Raw genomic sequence first — 19,658 nt, forward strand, 5'->3', positions numbered from 1 at the left:
ATTGCGGTATAAATTTAGGATGGAATTGTAATTCATAGTCGATTTGTACGCGAGAAATTTTAGCATATATCATAACCGACGTGCGATATGATAGACACTATGTTACCAGAAATTGCTACTACGCTTAAACTATGCCCCGAATTAGATAAAAACTTGATCAGTTTTTCTTAAAAAAAAAAAAAACAAAAAACAAACAAACAAGAGAGAAGAAAAGAGCGCATGCGCACATAATAGACGTTAATTTTTTTTATAACGTGTAAAAGATATCTTAATCAATTTCTTAGACCCTTCAATCGAAAATCAAATAACTAACTTCGTATGTAAGGGCACAGATGTCGCCACGAGATGCATCTGCTACGCGTGTATCTCGCATGCGCGGAAATGGTCCCTCCATCTGGATACGTTTTCCAGCAGCGTCATTGTACGCGCGACGAAAATCTATATTAAAATGGAGGAGAAGAGTCAGGCCGCGGAGCGAGAAATCAAGAAGGATGAAGCCCACGAGAAGGACGCGCGAAACAAGAGGTACGCCGCGGGCGAACGTCTCGTGCCGCTGAAGAAACGCGGCCTCACTTGCGACACGACCGCGGCGGGGCTAGCCTCGCGTTTCGCCACTTAACCTATATTCGTTTGATGAATATGCCCGGTGATCCACACCACGATCATAATTGTCGAATTTCTCCCGACGATCACGGCGCAGCACGGAACGCGGCCGTCCTCGAATCGATCAGGATTTATTTTCTATTCAGAGTGATCTCTTCGTTTCACGTCACTCACTTCTGACTTCTAGTAGCTTCTAGCGTCGTAATCTTTTGGTTGTAATTCATTTCATTGACTGATACTCTTAATCAATATGACAAGGAGCTGCAGCCTTGCGCTTTTCAATTATTGTTTCTTTTTTTTTTTCTTTTGTATATGCATAAATGAACAAGATTAAATTTTATGTAATTTTATTTTCTTACTTTTTATTGTTTATATATTTTGTTTATATTTCTGTTATTCATACAACATAATAAAATATTGAATATTTAGTATCTTTTAGTTACATTTAACGTTGAAGATTAGGTGTTGCATAAAAATATTTGTTATTTTGTCATAGCTCCAAAAAGAGAGAAGCTCGGAAAAAAAAGAAAGAGGCGCATGCAACTAGTGAAAATCATAATAATAACAAGGAGGAAAAGGAAATGTCTAGCGCGTGCAATATCTCCATAAAAGATATTCAGATGGCGATGGAGGTATTTAATCTGCAACAAAAGCCTGCCAAAACTCAGGAGGAAGCAATGCAGAAGCCTTATCAATTTTGGAGTACACAACCTGTACCAAAAATGGGTAAGTAATTGATTTATAGTGTGAATTTTATTTTATTATATCCTTTTATCTCTAAACTCATATTACTGGTTTTTTAGATGAAAAAATTGTGCGCAATGAGCCAATTGAACCTGATAAGACATCTGTTAGAGCAGAGCCATACTCGCTACCTGCTGATTTTCAATGGGATACCTTGAATCTAGATGATCCTTTGGTCTTATCAGAACTGTACACATTACTCTCGGAAAATTACGTCGAAGATGATGATGCCATGTTTAGATTTGATTATCCTCCCAATTTTCTAAAATGGGCACTGCAACCTCCTGGCTGGTGCAAGGAATGGCATTGCGGTGTGCGAGTGAGCAAGAGCGGACGTCTAGTCGGTTTTATTTCCGCTATTCCAGCCACTCTGCGCGTCTACAGTCAGTAAGTATTGTTTACTTGTGTGTATGATTTTCCTATTTCCTAATGTTTTAAAAATGTTTTCAGTTCTCAAAAGATGGTGGAAATTAATTTTTTATGTGTGCATAAGAAACTGCGATCAAAAAGAGTGGCACCTGTATTGATACGTGAGATTACAAGGAGAGTGAATCTGAAAGGCATCTTTCAAGCTGTGTATACTGCCGGTGTTGTTTTACCAAAACCTATCGCGACATGCAGGTCAGTAAACAAAAATTCATCTCTCGATTAAAATGTAAATTAATTGATATAATTATGTATCAGGTATTGGCATCGATCATTAAATCCAAAGAAGTTAATCGACATTAAGTTCTCTCATCTCACTCGTAACATGACGATGCAGAGGACTTTAAAGCTATATAAACTGCCAGAGACCACAAAAGTACCAGGTTTCAGAAAGTTGGTTTATACAGATATACCACAAGCACACAAGATATTAACAGAAGTAAGTATAAAGAAAGTATTTTCACAATCATTTAATCATCGCAACATTTATCTTCAATGTTCACATTTGTTTTACAGTATCTGGAGAAATTTGACCTCGCTCCGATATTCTCGGTCGAAGAATTTGAACATTGGTTCCTGCCACAAGCCGGTATTATTAACAGTTTTGTAGTAGAAAAGGAGGGAAAAATTACCGATATGGTGAGTTACTATACATTGCCGAGCTCCATTATGCATCATCAGACACACAAGACGCTCAAGGCCGCGTACAGTTTCTACAATGTGTCTACCACAACGCCGTGGCTGGAACTAATGATGGATGCCTTAATATCTGCGCGTGACGTAAGTTCATTTCCTCTTCCATACTTTTTGAATAAGAATTCTTTCTAATCTAAACGTAACATAAAAGTATCATAATTTTGCAATCCTCGTTTGTAGTTGGGTTTTGACGTATTCAATGCGCTGGATCTTATGGATAACAAGGAATTCCTAGAACCCCTCAAATTCGGAATCGGCGATGGCAATCTCCAATATTATTTATATAATTGGCGTTGTCCCAGTATGACACCCGGCAAAATCGGTCTTGTGCTCCAGTAGACTCCTAGTTCAGGGAATTGTTTAGAAAAAGAAAGGAAGAAGATCTTTTGCATGTGCAATCTCGCGAAAGAGATAACGATTAAATACAAGCGAACGAGAGACGTACAGCAACGCGGTAAAGACGTTAAAGCGTTAAAGCGTTAAACGAGAACGAGTGCGATCTCGATCTTTCTTACTAGGAAGTATATAACGTATCTGTGGCAATTGAAAGGAATGTAAGTTTTCTTGTAGGATCGGTGACCAAATGGATAACTCAATCCCTCGAAAATCGCTCTTGTTTTCGTCATTGGCGTCTCTGAAGATTCTAGATTGAATTACACGTGATCGGGACTACTATGAAAATTGTGCATTGTACAGCGCACGTGTATATACGTATTTACGTAACTCGAGCAAATGTAGATAAACATTATTAACACAATTAATAGCGAGCGGAAAGGCATCTCTTAATTGTCTCGAATTTTCGATTTTCGATTTTCAATCATGTAAACCTTTAGACGCCAGATAACTATCTTTATCCGTTTTTCCTTTACACCTTCTCAGCTAATTAGATGAGAACGTATGCCGAAGTATGAGTGACAGACGAGTTAAAAATAAAATGACATTTATTGAAAATCGTCTCCTTTTTTTTAATCTCCTCTTGCTGTTTTCTAATTTCTCATAATTTCGCGCATTTCCCTATTCATAGATAAATAAGCTACGTTTATCTCAAACAATGTTTTTCACACTGTTAATTATTAGCAACCTATATAGCGGCTGTAGAACTCGAAGTTATATAACCCCGGAATTTGTAGTTTCGATTAGATATGCGAAACACGAAACACGTGTAAAGAACCAGTCTTAAGCAATATCGAAAAGGAAAACATTTGATTACGACATATCAAATATATTTTTCTAACCTCGTTTCAAAAAAGTAATAGCTTTGATAAAAAGAACAAAGGATTTTTATTATATACGAGTACTTTTTCAAAAAATTACATAGTGCAATCCCAATGAAAGAACCAAAGTTTTATCTCGCAAAGTCAACTTCACGCGAATCCGAAATAAATTACATCATATAAATTTTCTGTTTTTATGACAAATAAATTATTAATAATATTAATAAACAAGAATTAAACGTAAACGTATGTTCGTATGATGCACAGCAAAAGAATAAATATTATATAAACAAATAAATAAAAATAAAATATTTCGCTTAAATGTATCCTCTATTATTGCTCATTAATTAAGCTTTCTTTTATTTATTTGAAATTAATAAATCAATGAAAAATTAATTTTCTTATGTCATACATCTCGAGGCGCAATGCTCGTGCAACAACATTCTTTTTATTGTCATAAGCATCATGAGCAAACCTAGCGCACAGTCGGCGCGCAAGGTCTTACCGAAGATAAGAGGAAACCTGTAATGTACCCGTAGCGATTAACTGGTTAAAATTTACATTCTACTTTCAGACGGGGAGACGACGACCGATTAACAACGATAATCAATAAGTTTTGCAGACCCAATCGCACAAACTGTCGATCAATAATCCGTTGAGACGGCAGGATAGCACGGATGCCATGAACGCCTTGAACGAACCGGTCGATCGAGCGATATGAAATCGAATACATGACTATTGCTTGTTTTTCAGCCGCGTTTTTCAGACGGTGCAAAATTTGCATCTAAATATATTTAAATTCCTAGCGGAACCGATATAAACGTCGGCCCTTAGTTAATGCAACGGGGCTGAATGATGGCCAGAAAAACTGAGTCAGGGATACAATATAAATAGGGGCTCGCGGTAATACCTGTGAAACGTGACGTGGTTTTCTTACGAGGAAGCCAATAATAACATAAGATAAATGGTTCGACTTCTTTGTCAGTACTTTATACTGAGTACTTATACCGAGAGTGCTGTGCGAAAAGGAAAATTTCTATGTGCTAATATTATAGTGTTTATACGTGGTATACGAATATTTATCAACTGAATCTTATCGATCCAGGTTCCTTGCAATCTTTGCAATATCAGGATTTTTTACTTATTGCTCTTTTAGTTAACAAATGTAACAAGAATTTCGTAACGCAACAAAATTGAGAACAATTACATTTTATCATTTTTCAATAAGGTCATATTTTCCATTAAAATTTCTGCCGCGATACGAAATTTCTATCGCTTCCGGCATCGATAACAATAATTGCGATATTTTTATACATCAATTGCTCGTATAACAGTAAACAACTAACATATCTCTTGATATATATGTCACATCGTGAAGTTGCATTTTTTTTTTATTGTCAACGTTCTCGCAGCAAAATGTCTCTTGCGAATGCAGGCAGCTTGAAGAAATTCCTTTGAATTGCGAGTGGTCGTCTGATCATGATCACTTGTTAACTACTTGTTAACTTTGATTGCTTTAAAGTGACGGAAAGTTTATCATCATAGAGGCAAAGAGACAGACAGATTGCGGGGCGTTTTTTTCGCGTACGATTTTCCCGCGTTTCATTTTTTCCGCGAGTCTGTCGCGTTTCAGGTCGTCCAGGAAGTTCCTGGCCAGACGTGGCTCGTATCGATCCCGAGTCGTGTTAATGATAATGCCGATAGACGATGCCTATCGAGCGCGATGGCTAACTCACGGGCGCTCACGTGCCCTTTGTACTGCATAATAATAATAATAATAAGCGGAGAGAAAAGGGAAAAAGAGAACCGCGGGGGAAATATGTGCAAAAGGCGGAAACGTCGAATCGTCGAACAATACCCGGAGCCAGATAACACCACGAGGCGTGGACGAGTACGAGTAGGTGGGGAAAGACACGAGACACACGATGCGGAATAAATACTGGCCTGAAATCGAGCGGAATTCAGTCGCACACTTCGTGTACCAACAACATAAACCGCCTGATTACACCGTCTGAGGGAGTCTCCCATTCTCGCGCAGACTCTCATTGTTTAGGCACCATCTCACCAATTGATTAATTAGTAGTACCTTGATACTCGCGACCGGCTCCCAAGACGTTCGGGCGTTTCTAATTTATCAAGAGGCCTGCCGGAGTTGTTCTACGAAATTTCATCTTTCGTGGCTACCACCACGATGCTACCAATTCGATGCTCTCTGATTTTTGCTCTCGCGTCCGTCGCGACCGCCACCTTTTTCGGGTACATCGCTTGAAGAATATCATCTTTCGGTTGCTTAAAACTCGCGAAGTTTGTTGTACTGGAAGTAATTTAGTTTTTAATTTTAAAAGCTTTAAGAGCTTTTCCTCGTATAATTAGTTGTGTACTTCAATTTTGTCAGTTTCTTCTTTCATCGCTTATCGCTGTTCTTCAGTCTGTTTGTCTCTCTTAATATTTGTAAAACTTAATTTTTTTAATTAATTTTTGTATATTTCACGGTTTCTGGTAAAATACCTGTTAAATTCAATTATGGATGAATTACATAATTGTTTTAAATGTGATCTATCTTATTAGACGAAATGTATTATTAATTTATTATTAGTGCGGGGGTTGCTAATCAAGTCTTAGAAGTCCCATAAACGCGTGGGGTCCGAGAGAGGATCCGGTGGCCCGAAAATATCTTATCTAATGAGTGTCATTGTCCACGCTTACGAATCACCTCGTGTTTCTGTCCAGCTTCGGCACAACGACCCCCAAGCCAAGCGATTCGCGGCAATTCGACGTTTATTGGAACGTACCCAGTTTCCTGTGCCACAAGTACAACGTGACATTCGAGAATCTCAAGGATTTTGGAATTCGTCAAAATGCAATGGACAAATTTCGTGGTGAACAGATCGCAATTCTTTATGATCCCGGAATGTTCCCGGCGTTACTGACCGATCGGGCTGGTAAGTCGAAAATGTGCTTTGTCACCAAAAATTGTTTAAAGGCAATTATAAAGATATATATTCTTAAAATTTTTTTTTAAGAACCAATAATTTTTTACAAACACAGACATATCTTTAGATATTTATTAAAAAAAAAATTTTAAGTTACTTATTTGCCGGATTTATATTTCCAGGTGTCGTGACAAAGAGGAACGGCGGTGTCCCTCAGGAGGGCGATCTAACAAAACATCTCGAGGTATTCCGGAAGGATTTGATCAAGCAAATCCCCGACGGGTCATTCAGCGGCATCGGCATAATAGACTTTGAAAGTTGGCGGCCGATCTTTCGGCAAAATTGGGCCTCCCTCGAGCCTTACAAAACCATATCCATAAAACTGGAACATAAGAAACATCCGAATTGGAGTGACGCGGCCATTAAGAAGGAGGCGAAGCGTCGTTTCGAGAAGCACGGGAGGATATTCATGGAGGAGACCCTGAAGGCGGCGAGGAAGCTTCGGCCTAGGGCCGCATGGGGCTATTACGGCTATCCGCATTGCTTCAATCAGACTCCTGGCCAACGCACCGCGCACTGCAATCGCCAGGCCATGGTGGAGAACGACGAGTGAGTAATATATCTGACGAGGATCGATAAGACGACGATGGCGTGTGTATAATTTAGTGGCGCGTACTGCTTCGTGTAAACGCGTCGTTACACGAAATGCACTAATCTCGGCGAGGCGATCTTCGCAGCTTGACACCGAGGCCGCGTTAGCGTGTCGCGCTTCTCGCCGCCGGCGGGTAAAAAAAGAATTTACGAGCGTGGCACTTAATTCACCGACTGATTTACGATAGTGACGTCATCCCGGATATCAGGCGGGTCTACGGATCGCGTATCGTGATTACGGTGTTTATATGAACCGAAATGGGTCAATGTCGAGGACAGTGCGGGGTGCTAAAAAAAAAAAAAAAAAGCGGAGCGAACCTGCAGCGGTTTCGCGAGCGGCGCGTTATCTAATCGCGCGAGGTGATAAAGGGGCGGCGAGGCGTCTGGAACGTCGGAGCTAATCGCGGGCAATAATTTCCCGTAGAATGTCTTGGCTTTTCACGCTCGAGGACGCACACTTGCCTTCCGTGTACTTGAGGCAGGAGATTAGGGAGGAGGATCGGGTGGGTTTTGTGAAGGGTAGGGTGTCGGAGGCGCTACGTATGGCGGCGAAAAGTCCCAGCAAACAGCAAACTCTTCCCTATTATTGGTTCAAGTATCAGGACCGCAGAGAGTATTTCCTAAGCGAGGTAAGTCCTCCCGAGACTTCTCCAAATGTTTACATTTCGGCTGAGACCGTTTCTATCAATCTCAAGGAAAAATTTGTCTGTACAGAAAGACACGGAGAACGCGTTCAACACGATCTTCAATCTCGGCGCCGACGGTCTGATCATTTGGGGTAGTTCCGAGGACACGGACACGGAACAAAAGTGCAAGGATCTGCTGCGATACGTGAAAGAGACTCTGGCGCCGATAATAAAACGGCTCAAAGTGATGACAAAGGGATAACGCGAAGTTTCCATTAAAAAGAAACGGACCGCCCTTCGAAATTCATCGCGTTTCCATCTTTTATTTATTTGATTGTTGACTTGTGACTTGATTTCTTCGACGTTCGGTTATACCTCGAGCGTCCTTACGCAAGATACGTCTGTAAATTTAAAAAGCTATAGAAAATTATAGATGAATATCGAGGAGGGGACCAAAAGTTAAAATCACGAGAGGGAAGGTGAGGGAAGGAGAGGGAGGTAGGATCAGGCCGGCGGCTTGCAGCTGCCAGGCCTCGAATTCTTGCGGACCGACGGCAGCGTTAGTGATCTCGTTAACATCGGCGAGGGCGCGCGTCGTGACGTTCGGCTCGTCATCCCCGTTCGAGAGTCCTCTTCATCGGCACTTTCGCGCCGCACGCCGCATGTCCGAGATCGGCGATCGGTAGTCTCTCGACTACGATCGACGGTCGCCGCGCGATGCCGGCGTACGACAAGTTTTACTGGTTCGCGGTGTAACGCCTCGGGCGATACGCTTTTTACAATACGCGCGACGCGGTTTGTAGAGAGGTGGTAGTCGGGAGATATCTTTCCCTTGCTCACTTCGGTTGATCTTTTCCCCTCCTCGCGCGTACGCCGCGCGCTGGCCCCCGTCGTCCTTTCTCCTCGCTCTGTCGCACCTGCGGGGAACGTCGACGCCGAGGCGCGAAGCCGACGAAGAGGGAGAACGGAACGGGAACCGAACGCACCGCGCACCGCGAGGTAGAAGGAGGCGCTGAAGGAGAGAAGAACCCGCTGGTGGAGGTGGAGGAAGAAGAAGAGAAGGAGGCAGCGGGAGCAAGAGGGAGGAGGAGGAGGAGGAGGAGGAGGAGGAGGAGGAGAACGGAACACGAGAGATCGGCAGCACAGTTTCGTGTTCAGCTTAGCTCGGTTCGGCTCTCGGCTTCGTGGTATCGGAAACCTCGAGGAGGTACCTCGAGGAAGGAAAAGAGTTTCGACGATCCCCGTATACGCATTCCCCTTGGACAGTCTCGCGCACTTGGCCTCACCTCACGAAAAGTCCAGAGAATTGCGATCTCTCCCGTCCTCTCTCCGCTCGCTCGCGAGAGACGCGAGAGATTCCTGGTCGCTCGAGTGGCGACTAGAATACCTGTTGCTCCGCGAGAAGATCGGCGACGTGTTGGTGCGCAGTTCGCGGACGAAACAGCGGCGGCGAAGGTGACGCGTACAGGTGAGGTGAGTGACGGTCCTTCCGAGGGAAAAGCAAGGTTTTCCCCTGGATCCGCTGGCGCACCTGAAAAAATCGCGGAGCCTTCGCGAGCAAGTAGACGAGCGACCTCAACTTACGCGTTACTTTATCGTTATGTATCTTTGAGAAATAGCGACTCTTCTCATCGGCTGCTCCGCGATTCTCGGCTTTGCTCCAGCTGCTTCGACAAAGCGGCTCGAAAATCGCTGACTCTCGGAAAGTGAGACCAGCGTTTCTCCCGCGACAGCTCTCCTCCTGTCTGTCTCTTGCGAAATTCGAAGCGCATTTGTCCGCGCGTGAACGTGCATGTGCATGTGCACTTATGTATCGTGTGTGTGTGTGTGTGTGTGTGTGTGTGTGTGTGTGTGTGTGTGTGTGTGTGTGTGTGTGTGTGTGTGTGTGTGTATGCGTGTGTGAATGCGAGTATATTCCGCGTGCGTATGCATATATATATATATATATATATATATATATATATATATATATGCACGTTCTCCTGGCGACGTCTGCATGCACGTACGCGACGCACTCTCAATGCGTCGAAATTCTGAATACACCTGAGGAATTGGGAGAACATTCGAGTCTATTGTTAACGAATATAGAATGTCTCTTGGGGGAATAAAATCTCTGGTTACAGCATCGGTATGACCTGGCTTGAATTCTTTCATAAGTTCGCGCTTTTCTTCCCGAGCCCGTGGGCGTCCCGAGAGGACGCGGATCTCTGGTGTCTCCGTTCGTTTCGAGGAACGAAGGACCCAACACCAGCTGATCGAATTACGATGATCGTGGTCCTCATCCTCGGCGGGCAAGAAGCCCTGAGACGAACTCGAGCGATACAGAAGCCTATCCAAAACGTTTCGGCCACTAATCCTAATGCCCGGACCCCTATTCCGGATTTAATAATAGCTCTTCTTAGACGCAACAGTTAAGTTCCAAGCTAAACTGTTGCGCGGTAGCGAACCCATAATCGGTTCCTTTCTAACGGAGAATGTCCACGATTGGTCCACGGCTCGCAGCTACCGTCCGACTTAATTGGCCAGTCTTATAGGTGTCCGACAAGGTGAGAATAACGACGTTTTGAGATTTGAGTGTCGATCTCGTCGACTATCGAGCGTTATAATGTCTCTTACGAATAAAACGTAAACACGCATTCTCTCATGGACAGCTTCGCTTTCGGCATCAAATAAAAATCTTTGTCGATGCCACGATTAAATCTTCTAATAGAAAACATTGCTTAACTTACTGTTTGTTTTTCTTCCTATTTTTCTTTCTTTAGAATTTGTTATTGAAATTCGATTTTTACGTATGTCTTTGCAGTAATGTTATTATTAATTTATAATATTATAAAGTTTAGACACTTTCTTTTATTTTTGAGATAAAAATTTATTGAAGGTTGCTTACTTGCATTACTTCACGTTCCACGATATTCCTTCGAACGTGAGAAGCTTAAAAAGCGCTTTCGCAGAAGAAACGTGTTTCGATGAAGCGCGTAACTGGATGCTTCCGAGCAAACAGCATCGATCGAAAAGGGATGGGTAATTTGCAATTAGTCTCTCCTTGTCCTTCACGTCAGCGAGGAAAGGAGGAAGAGCGCCAAAGGGATTTCGGCCGGGCGGCCGAAGGGGGTGGGCGGGTCGAAGGGGGGGCTGCTAGCGCCAGAAGTAGCTGGCAGGCTCGAGGAAGACGAAAGGGCCCGTTTTAAAGAGGCGAGCATTAAAAACAACAATGTCATTACATTTTAACGACCTGTTCTTTGGCTCTGCCCTCCCTTTTAAGAGCGTTCGTTTGCAGGTATGTGGTCCGCGCTCACGGGGGCCACCACGCCACGCCGAGGGGGCCCCTATAACACTCGCGCACACGAGTCGCGTGTGCTGCGCGTACGCGGGGCTACTTCGTCCTACCACCTACCACCTTCGGTTCCCTCCTTCCATAATTCAACGCGAAATTAGAGTCCCGTGCTAAGTAAGAGCGAGCTGACAAGGTAGCTTCAGAGCGAATGTTTTTTTTTTTTCTTCGAGAGTAAAATTTTATCTATGTAAAATAATAATCCATTCGATCGTCGTTTCAATGTTGATAATTAGAGTAAGAGACTTTCTTTGGATATTTTTTTTGTTTTGTAAGAAATATTTTGCGTGAAGAGGGAAGTGAAGCAAAAGAAAAGTCGGGCTATTTTAAACGCGAGCCACTTTATCAGAGAGAATGGAGCAAAGCTCGTGTAAGTCCTCTTCCGCCTGGCTTGTCCCGCATCTTCTGTCCCCTTCTCACCGGAGGACCCCGGTTCGTTCTCCACACGCGTTCCGGGCACGCCGTGCAGCCCGCGAAGAATTAGTATGGGCGAAGAAACAAAAGCACGAGGAATCGCGGCCGCGGAGGGGTCGGCGACGACGAAGAAGATGGAGAAAAAAAAGGAGCCGAAATGGCGCCACACGTTCAGCGTGTTTTCAGGGCATCCCCCGGTGCTGTTGGCAAACTCCTTTTTTCGGCGCCGTCTGTCTCCCTCGTGCCCGCCCGTTCCCGGTTCTTCCTCTTATGCCGTGGGCCCCTCTCTCTCTCTCTCTCTCTCTCTCTCTCTCTTTCTCCTTCGGGTATTCTCGCGCGATCCGCACCCTCGCGCAACCAACTCCTCTCTTTTATTTCCTTACTCCTTCTCTATCTTCCAAGCTCACCCCGTACCTCCGGGCCATCTATTAGTTCGTCCACGGTACCCCCCCCCGATATATCCCGAAGAATAAAAAAGAAGAAGAAAAATAGGAAGGAAAGAAGAAGAAAAACGCCGGGCCGTGCCGGCGTCCCAGCGAAATGTGAAATTAGGGTATGTCAAAACGGGGGGTGGAGATTTTCATTAAAACTAATGGGAGATTAAAGCCCGAGACACCTAATTATAGATATATCACTCGCCGTCATCTCCGGATCGCTCGGCCGTGTACCGGATCATTAAGTTCGGGAGATTGAACTTTGGGACGATCGGATCCCTCTGTCCCGGCACATTTTGTTAGACACGAACCGGAGGATGATCGGTGTGTACGCGGATTGGCACTAGGGGAGGAGAGAATAATATTATTTTCATCCACAAGACGATTTCACTACGAGAAAAATGGCGCGACTGCGCGATTACGGTGCTCACTCGCGAATAATCGATCTCGCGATCTCGCGAGACTTCCAGTTGTCGATGAGAGAATGCTGGCGATGGTGGTCGAGTTACGTGGGGAGGAAATTGCAGGGAGAGGAAACTAGTATGGTCTCGATCGATGCGCGAGAATACATGATCGTTCGTCGAATATTTTCTGTTGATAGATAAAATCTTTTTTTTTATCTTTTAATTTAATTTTCTCTTTTTCGTTTCTTACTACATTAATATTGCAACGCGAAGTTGCATGATACAGTTTTAAAAAATATTACGTTAAAAAATAAAAATATTGTATTATTTTTATAATAATATATTATATTTCTACTATCTCTACTATTTCTCTTTAATTTAATTTTTACGTAATTATCAAAGTAAGAAACAACAAAATAAGTATCACAATTTTTTTATCTTTATTAAAACTTTTTACCATCGTAAAACGTACGTGGAGACATAATCGAAGAAATCGTATTGGCTTTCTCGTAGCTGACGTCATCGATATGTACAGTTAACCATCACGTTGTCTCGATATTTTCTCGTGATCTAACGCTAAAACGCCTGTGATACGCATCGCGCCTTTATAACGAACGCGCCGTCGCGTCGAGCGATGCGCTGTCGACGGAGGATGGATGAAGAAGGATCAACGGAAGGATCGATGGAAAACCGTCGGGGATTTCGACGAGGCACACACATGGGCGGACAGCCGCGGCATTCTTTGTGCCGGTACCGCCTAGGCTCGGGGGCGCGTCAAATTTGCTTGAAAATCAAATTAATCTCGCGGTTGGGCGCAGGACCTACTCTCTCTTGCCTCATCTTTCTCTCTTCGCTTTGATCCTACTGCTCTCTCACTCCTTCCCATTGCGCGTCTCTCTTTCTCTCTTCGGCTTCTCTTGGTATCTCGAGGACACGAGCAAATCGAAGGCACGGGACCGAGATGGAGGCAAAGAAGGAGGTGGGCCGGAGGTCCTCCGTGCCACCGACACGGACCCAGAGGCGAGAAGAGAAGGTGGCGCAGCAACAAAGAGCTTTGGACTTCTGGCTGCGGCTATCGCAGGGCCGTAGCCGCTCTATCCGTGTTGCGGAATATGAAACATCAAGTGTATAGCTATACGTTCGGACGGTGTTGTAACACAACATGTAAATACAATATGTTGTAATATGCAAATTTAAAGGAGAAGGAAGGGACAGAAAAAATTCTGATTAATTATTGTTGAATAATATTGATTAAATGTAATAATTTATGTAATTGGATTTTCAATATGTAAACTTTTTAAGTTGCCAACACATTGATCTATTTAGACAAATATAAAGAGATAAATACTTAAATTGATTAATTATACTAATATAATTATCTGAGAAATATATTAGTGGAAGCGTAAGAATAACTAAGTTATATAACAAAGTTAAATATTGTATAAGAAATAACATTCAAATTCAATTTTACTAAAAACATTAGGAAATTAATTTTACGTTGATGCAATATCAATTTAAGCATATAAATTTATATTTTTCATATATTCATTTTAAAAATATAATTTTCTTTTTATTATATATCTAAAATATCGACGAGCTATGTAGTTTCGCAAAATGATGGATCTCGCAAATATTGATGATCATTGTCGCTAGTTGTCGAATCTTGCTCGGGTACGTTCCTGCTGCATCCTATTCGGTCATTCAAATCTCCGCTTGTAGAAATGAGACGGGCGGCCGCGCCGTGTTGCCCTACACCTTCGCGGTCTCGGAGCGTACAGGGTGATTCAACAAGAATTACTCAAGAGACCTAATTTTTGAAACGTGATACGTTTCTTCGTGATTCGTTTCTTTCTCAAGTTGCATCTTGTAAACACGTTCCCAAGTAAGAATAAGATTTATCTTCGCGATACGATAAATAACAACAATATTATCGAGAGAGAACGAGAGAGAGAAAGAGCATTTTTAAATAAAATTATATATCCTTAATTATAAAGGAATATTGAAAAAGCAACTTGCTGTTCTCCATTTTTGCATGCTGTATTGTTTTTGACATTTTATTTCGCCGATTTCTCTCAGATTTACGAAATCGGTCTGCAGCCCTGACTGCACCATAGTTCTTAGAATTTGAAATAAAAAACAGAAGATCGAAAAGATTCTGCGTGAGAATAAAGGAAGGACGAAGGGTTGCGTTGCGAAGCGAAGAAAAAGATCGTTTCTTCTGAACCGATACGCGTTTGTAGGGTTGGATGGGTATAGCAGAAGTCGTGGAATTGAAAGAAAAGAAGATGGAGGAGAATGAGCAGAAAATGAGGCGAACGAAAAGAGAAGCGCGGAGGGGCAGGGGTCGAAATCGAAATCGCATCGTGGGTAAGACGGCGGGAGAGACGAAAAATCGATCCTCTCTCTGGAAATGCCGGCGACCAATTGTCCGGCGAGGGACAAGATTCTTGCCGTTGTCAGGAATTCAGCTCGCGAGGATCTCATCCTCGACGAATCTTTCCGAAGGACGGCACAAGTGTACCTATGCAACGTCGCGAGATCTCCCGATTTCGAGGCTTCTTTTTTTTTTTTGGTGCAGCCGAAAAAACAACGGGATTCGCGTAATTGGAACCGCGTCCTCCTAGTTCGACATTGATATCGATGTCGCTGCGGTTGGTTTGCAGAAGATTTAATTCTTGATAAATGCTCATAACAGGTGTATTTAATATATATCTCTTTGACATTAGAATCTCTTTGATATTAGATAAGATAAAAATTTATATATTTAATATGTATATTTATTTTAAATTTTATTATTATTTTTATTTGTTTTTTTATTTATATAACTTTTTATGTTCAAATCAGCTTGAAAAAAATAAAATTTGGAAGCTATATGTAGCAAACATCTTTTTACTTCATTTTTATGTCGTCAAATTTTTTATTTGCGAAATCTTGATTCTCCTCGTTTTTGTTTTGTTATAGGGGGCAGGTTCTTTTATCTTTTATCTCTCGGGCGCCACATATCCCCCGACTTTGAAAATATTTACATCGCCGGAAGAAGTGCATCGCGTTCCCATGGCTGGTGCCTTAAATCCGCCGCTATTTATGGCGGGGACATTCACGACGGATTCCCTTGTCTATGCGTCAGGCTTCAAGGAAACACGAACTCCTTTTATCTCGGAAATCTCGGAAAATTAAAATTCGAGCATGATCCCACATTGAGATCGGGGGATCGGCCTTAACGATCTATGAATGAAGCGCGGCGCGCCATCACCTAATAACGAGAACCCGTTCCTTCGTTTTGGCGCCGAAACGAGCGGACCGTAACTTTCAACGCGTCTTTTTACGGATACTTGGAGGTCGCACGCGAGCCAACTAATTAACTTCTCGGTAGTGGAAGTAATTTATTTCCGATGCTATCTTTTGCGTCATATCTGTATATTTTACAATTATTTCGAGAAACCAGTAGTTAAATGTCTCTCGACGCCTCTTTAAGATCTATATATATCTCTCATCGTCGGTGTATATGATTTATAAAGTTTATAAATATTGTGCGAGTGCGAAGGTAAGAAGATACAAACATGACGCAGTGTACTGATCCTGTGATGCAATTCTAACCGGTTGTTGAACTCGAAAGTCCGAGCTATATGGCACGCTATCTCAATGGCTTCAGATGACATCGCACGCGACTATCATTTATTCGAAAAAATAATCACAACTTTTTTTCAAGATCGAACATGTTGCAAATTATAACAGTAGTTTATTTTGTAGAAGAGATTAAAATTAATATTTAAAGCTCGACACTTTATTTTTTCTTTTCCTTGCCGTATATTTATCGAGATAATACTTTGATGTTGAAAAACAATATTGTAATAATAATTATAATAATAATCACATGAATCCCTTATTTTCAATTGTAAGAAAATAACATTGAGATATTCTCAATATCTAAATTATTTTACTTGTTTAACTAAAAAGTTCAGATATCATCGGTTCTTCGGTGCTGTTTCAGAAATCATGGGGACGATATGGCGGCAGTCAGTGATGACGTTCTTGTTAATGATGCATTCTGCTCTGCTTAATGCTCATCGTGAACATAAGGTTTGCAAAACGTTATTCTAAAGTTGTTTAATCAATTTCGAACATTTCCCTCTTGATTAGAATTTCTAAAAATAAAGTAATGTTTTTGCATTAGTTAATCTAATATTTTTTTCTTGAATATTAGAGCTTAGGCTGATAAAAAATATAAAAAATTTTATTAGGTTCACAACATCGTGTTGTATCCCGATAAGCACAGCTGGTGCAAGACAACGCCTATAAAGCAAGTAGTGACGTGGCCCCAGTGTTCTTCGCAAGAATTGGACAATAATGTATGCGTCGGCGCTTGTTTCTCATACATGGTCCCTCATAGCGAACCATCGGCACCCGGTGATCTTATAAGACCCTATTGCGACTCCTGTCAACCCCTGGACAGCGTTTGGCACACTGTGAGTCATTAAATATGTACAAAGATCCCAATTCTTTTAAAACTTAATCTGTTTTAAAACAACAACTGACAATCAGTTTTATCTTTTTTGAAGTTAAAATGTCATGTTGTGTCTTTCTTGTCTTCCGATTATAATCCGTATATATAAGAATCGCATGAAGATTAAAAATATGTTTCACATTTATCATCTCTTTGTTATCTCGTTATCTTTTATCGTTATCTTTTAATGGCCTTTATGCATTTGATAAGACTGATTGATTAAGTCGTAACTAAGTTGCATTTTATCGTGTAATCGCATTTTTCACAAATATGCAATCGTATGCAATTTATAGCGTAGCTTTTTTCGCTCTTTTTTGCCTTTTATAATTTCTCATATTATAAATTTAATAATAAATTATTAAATAAGCGCAAAAATTTTAAGAATCAGTAATTTTAAGAATATATTTTAAATTATTTTCAAAAGTTTTTGATTATGCTAATACATATATTCTTATCGAACTCGCTATTCCTATTCTCAGGTTACGCTGGACTGCAAGGACGAGCAGAACAATCCGGTGACCATGCAAAAGAAAGTCCAGATCATCACAAATTGTTCCTGTAGCTCCTGCATGGAAACCTCGAAGATTAAGCCGGACTACAATACCCTGCTGCAATCTCTAACCGAGGAGAACTTGGACAAGAATGTGAATGTGGCGCACGAGACGCCTGATTTACTGCTGGACCCGAACTTAAACGCCTCCAAGAACACGACGCGAGACGGATCGCAGACCAACGAGCGGTTCCAACTCGTCAAGAAATTGAAGAACTCGCAGAAATTGGACGAGTCTCGCATGAAGGAGTTGTTCTCCAAGTCTGAGGAGGAGGTTGATTTGGAGAAGCTGAACGAGATGATCAAGAAGTACAACCAGGAGGACGAGGAGGGCCAACACGAGCATCATCATCAGCACCAGCACGAGCATCAGCATCAGCATCAGCAACAGCAGCAGCAGCAGCAGCAGCAGCAACAGCACCTTCATCGCGGACCGCATCACTCTCTGGTCTTAGACTCGGATGTGAAAGAGAAGATCGACGTAGAGCCGCATTATCTGCATCCGGCCGTCGCCGGACAAGAGATCAGTTATCACGATAACATCCTGGTAGGTAAGGAGAAGAAGAAGAACTTCTAAGCCCTTTTCGAAGCGGAATTCATCGTCGCACGAGTGTCGCTTTCGTTTGCCACGCTCGCAAAACTCGCAGTAGTCGATTGAGATTCGCAGAAAACGCATGTACAGATACTTTGATGATAAGCGAACAATTGGGATACCTAGTCTGCTATCTGATTTTGATTCTATGTATTTATTTACGTAATAATAATTGGATTGTGAGATATTAATTGTTGATGACATATTTATTGATAATTATTTTTTACAAAATTTTTACATGTAATAATTTTTGCACTTTTATACGATAATTGTTTTTATAGAAAAATGAGAAGGATTTCTTCTGTTTCTGTAGCTTATCGTAAAAACCATCGCAAAATAACATGCGAATTAAAAAAATAATTGTGAATCTGTTGTGAAACTGTTATTTTTAAAAAATCAATTCCGTTGCTATTAAAGATGAGAAAGAAAAATCGCAAGAGCGTGTGTGAGAGAATAGAAAGAGATTGGGATGGGAGAAAAAATTCTAATATATATTTAATTGTTATTATGTTAATTAATTATTTAAATAGCTGCATGGCAATCTCTCGAGGCGTTCACTTGATTTTAAGCAAAGTGACGCTTTAATGAGATTTATATCTCGATAAACTTATATGAATAATACTCTCGAGTCTGTATATCAGTCTTGTTATGACGTCGAATTTTACGACGTGTACATTGTATTATTCTCTTTAGAAAATAAAGACCATTATGGTCAACATTTTAGTCTTCTCGAAAAGTCTCGAAAAATTCTTCCCTCATATGCGTGTATGTATACATATTCTTCACTCTCCCTTTCTACAGAAAATAGTTATCAATGTTATTGCGCTACGTGACGTTATCTTTAAAAAGGCGAAATCTTTTCATTTAATACAAACTTTTTTATTTTTTTGCAATTATTTATATTGTTTATTTTCACCAAAATTAATTTTTATTTATTTTCTTGTTTCTATAGAAATCTTTCTCACTGTCTCGAAACGTTTTATCTATATTTGTAGAAACTAATATTTAAAAAAAAATTACTTTTCAGGATTGCTGAAGTATTTAAACAAGATAAGACTTAAAAAAAAATCTTTACGAGAAATTCGATAAAGAAAGACTTTATTGGAAGAAGTTGTACTTGGATACAGAGATTGCCTAATCTACAAACATTGACAACATTAATGAAGATAATACCATTGAATTATGATCAAAGTTTCATAATAAATATCTTAAGTATCTTCAAAGATATAAATTCTCCATTCCGATACCGAATCTAAGTCGGAATCACAAACGTTTTTTTTTTAAATTTTATCGTTCAGACAATTACTATGAATGAAACTATCTTCACAATCACGTGATCGCGATGTGCGCGTAACGGGTCGATATTGATCTGCGATCGCGAAGAAATTCGGCGAAGCGCGATTCCCTCTCGCATCTCGGCTCGCTATCAAGCCGTCGATCTGAGATCGTTGACGAATCGCCTGACGGGCGTAAACGTCTTGGAAACGATAAGAGAAGGCGACTTTTGGCCGATGGTGGCGGTAGCACTTACTGTTT

The 19,658-nt window shown here is 41.3% G+C and overlaps 3 protein-coding genes across 3 annotated transcripts; all 3 read left to right on the forward strand.

Moving 5' to 3' along the window:
- The first annotated feature begins 363 nt into the window (after window positions 1-363).
- Nmt (N-myristoyl transferase) lies at window positions 364-3,420 on the forward strand. The gene is made up of 7 exons (XM_011637464.3): window positions 364-525; window positions 1,100-1,329; window positions 1,407-1,734; window positions 1,798-1,968; window positions 2,032-2,212; window positions 2,290-2,553; window positions 2,650-3,420. Exons 1-7 carry the CDS (start codon window positions 449-451, stop codon window positions 2,806-2,808), a joined length of 1,410 nt encoding a protein of 469 aa, XP_011635766.2. The 5' UTR covers window positions 364-448; the 3' UTR covers window positions 2,809-3,420.
- A 1,708-nt stretch (window positions 3,421-5,128) lies between these two features.
- Window positions 5,129-8,157, forward strand: LOC105426307 (hyaluronidase). The gene is made up of 5 exons (XM_011637465.2): window positions 5,129-5,939; window positions 6,414-6,625; window positions 6,799-7,225; window positions 7,692-7,896; window positions 7,982-8,157. The coding sequence occupies exons 1-5, from the start codon at window positions 5,875-5,877 to the stop codon at window positions 8,153-8,155; spliced, it is 1,083 nt and encodes a 360-aa protein (XP_011635767.2). The 5' UTR covers window positions 5,129-5,874; the 3' UTR covers window positions 8,156-8,157.
- An 8,287-nt stretch (window positions 8,158-16,444) lies between these two features.
- LOC105426308 (uncharacterized) lies at window positions 16,445-18,858 on the forward strand. The gene is made up of 3 exons (XM_011637467.3): window positions 16,445-16,556; window positions 16,718-16,942; window positions 17,460-18,858. The coding sequence occupies exons 1-3, from the start codon at window positions 16,473-16,475 to the stop codon at window positions 18,105-18,107; spliced, it is 957 nt and encodes a 318-aa protein (XP_011635769.2). The 5' UTR covers window positions 16,445-16,472; the 3' UTR covers window positions 18,108-18,858.
- Window positions 18,859-19,658: the final 800 nt, after the last annotated feature.

The sequence above is a fragment of the Pogonomyrmex barbatus genome, unplaced genomic scaffold, assembly GCF_055798465.1.
Source record: "Pogonomyrmex barbatus isolate J1 unplaced genomic scaffold, ASM5579846v1 scaffold3, whole genome shotgun sequence".
Taxonomy (NCBI): domain Eukaryota; kingdom Metazoa; phylum Arthropoda; class Insecta; order Hymenoptera; family Formicidae; genus Pogonomyrmex; species Pogonomyrmex barbatus.

What these genes read in the sequence shown, in the direction of transcription:
- Nmt (XM_011637464.3), top strand. Translation starts at nt 449, where the DNA reads ATGGAGGAGAAGAGTCAGGCCGCGGAGCGAGAAATCAAGAAGGATGAA. An exon ending in AAGGACGCGCGAAACAAGAG is followed by an intron (nt 526 to 1,099) that starts GTACGCCGCGGG and finishes ATTTTGTCATAG; the next exon opens with CTCCAAAAAGAGAGAAGCTC. An exon ending in CACACAAGATATTAACAGAA is followed by an intron (nt 2,213 to 2,289) that starts GTAAGTATAAAG and finishes TTTGTTTTACAG; the next exon opens with TATCTGGAGAAATTTGACCT.
- LOC105426308 (XM_011637467.3), top strand. Translation starts at nt 16,473, where the DNA reads ATGGGGACGATATGGCGGCAGTCAGTGATGACGTTCTTGTTAATGATG. An exon ending in ATGCTCATCGTGAACATAAG is followed by an intron (nt 16,557 to 16,717) that starts GTTTGCAAAACG and finishes AAATTTTATTAG; the next exon opens with GTTCACAACATCGTGTTGTA. An exon ending in TGGACAGCGTTTGGCACACT is followed by an intron (nt 16,943 to 17,459) that starts GTGAGTCATTAA and finishes TCCTATTCTCAG; the next exon opens with GTTACGCTGGACTGCAAGGA.
- LOC105426307 (XM_011637465.2), top strand. Translation starts at nt 5,875, where the DNA reads ATGCTACCAATTCGATGCTCTCTGATTTTTGCTCTCGCGTCCGTCGCG. An exon ending in GTTACTGACCGATCGGGCTG is followed by an intron (nt 6,626 to 6,798) that starts GTAAGTCGAAAA and finishes TTATATTTCCAG; the next exon opens with GTGTCGTGACAAAGAGGAAC. An exon ending in GCCATGGTGGAGAACGACGA is followed by an intron (nt 7,226 to 7,691) that starts GTGAGTAATATA and finishes AATTTCCCGTAG; the next exon opens with AATGTCTTGGCTTTTCACGC.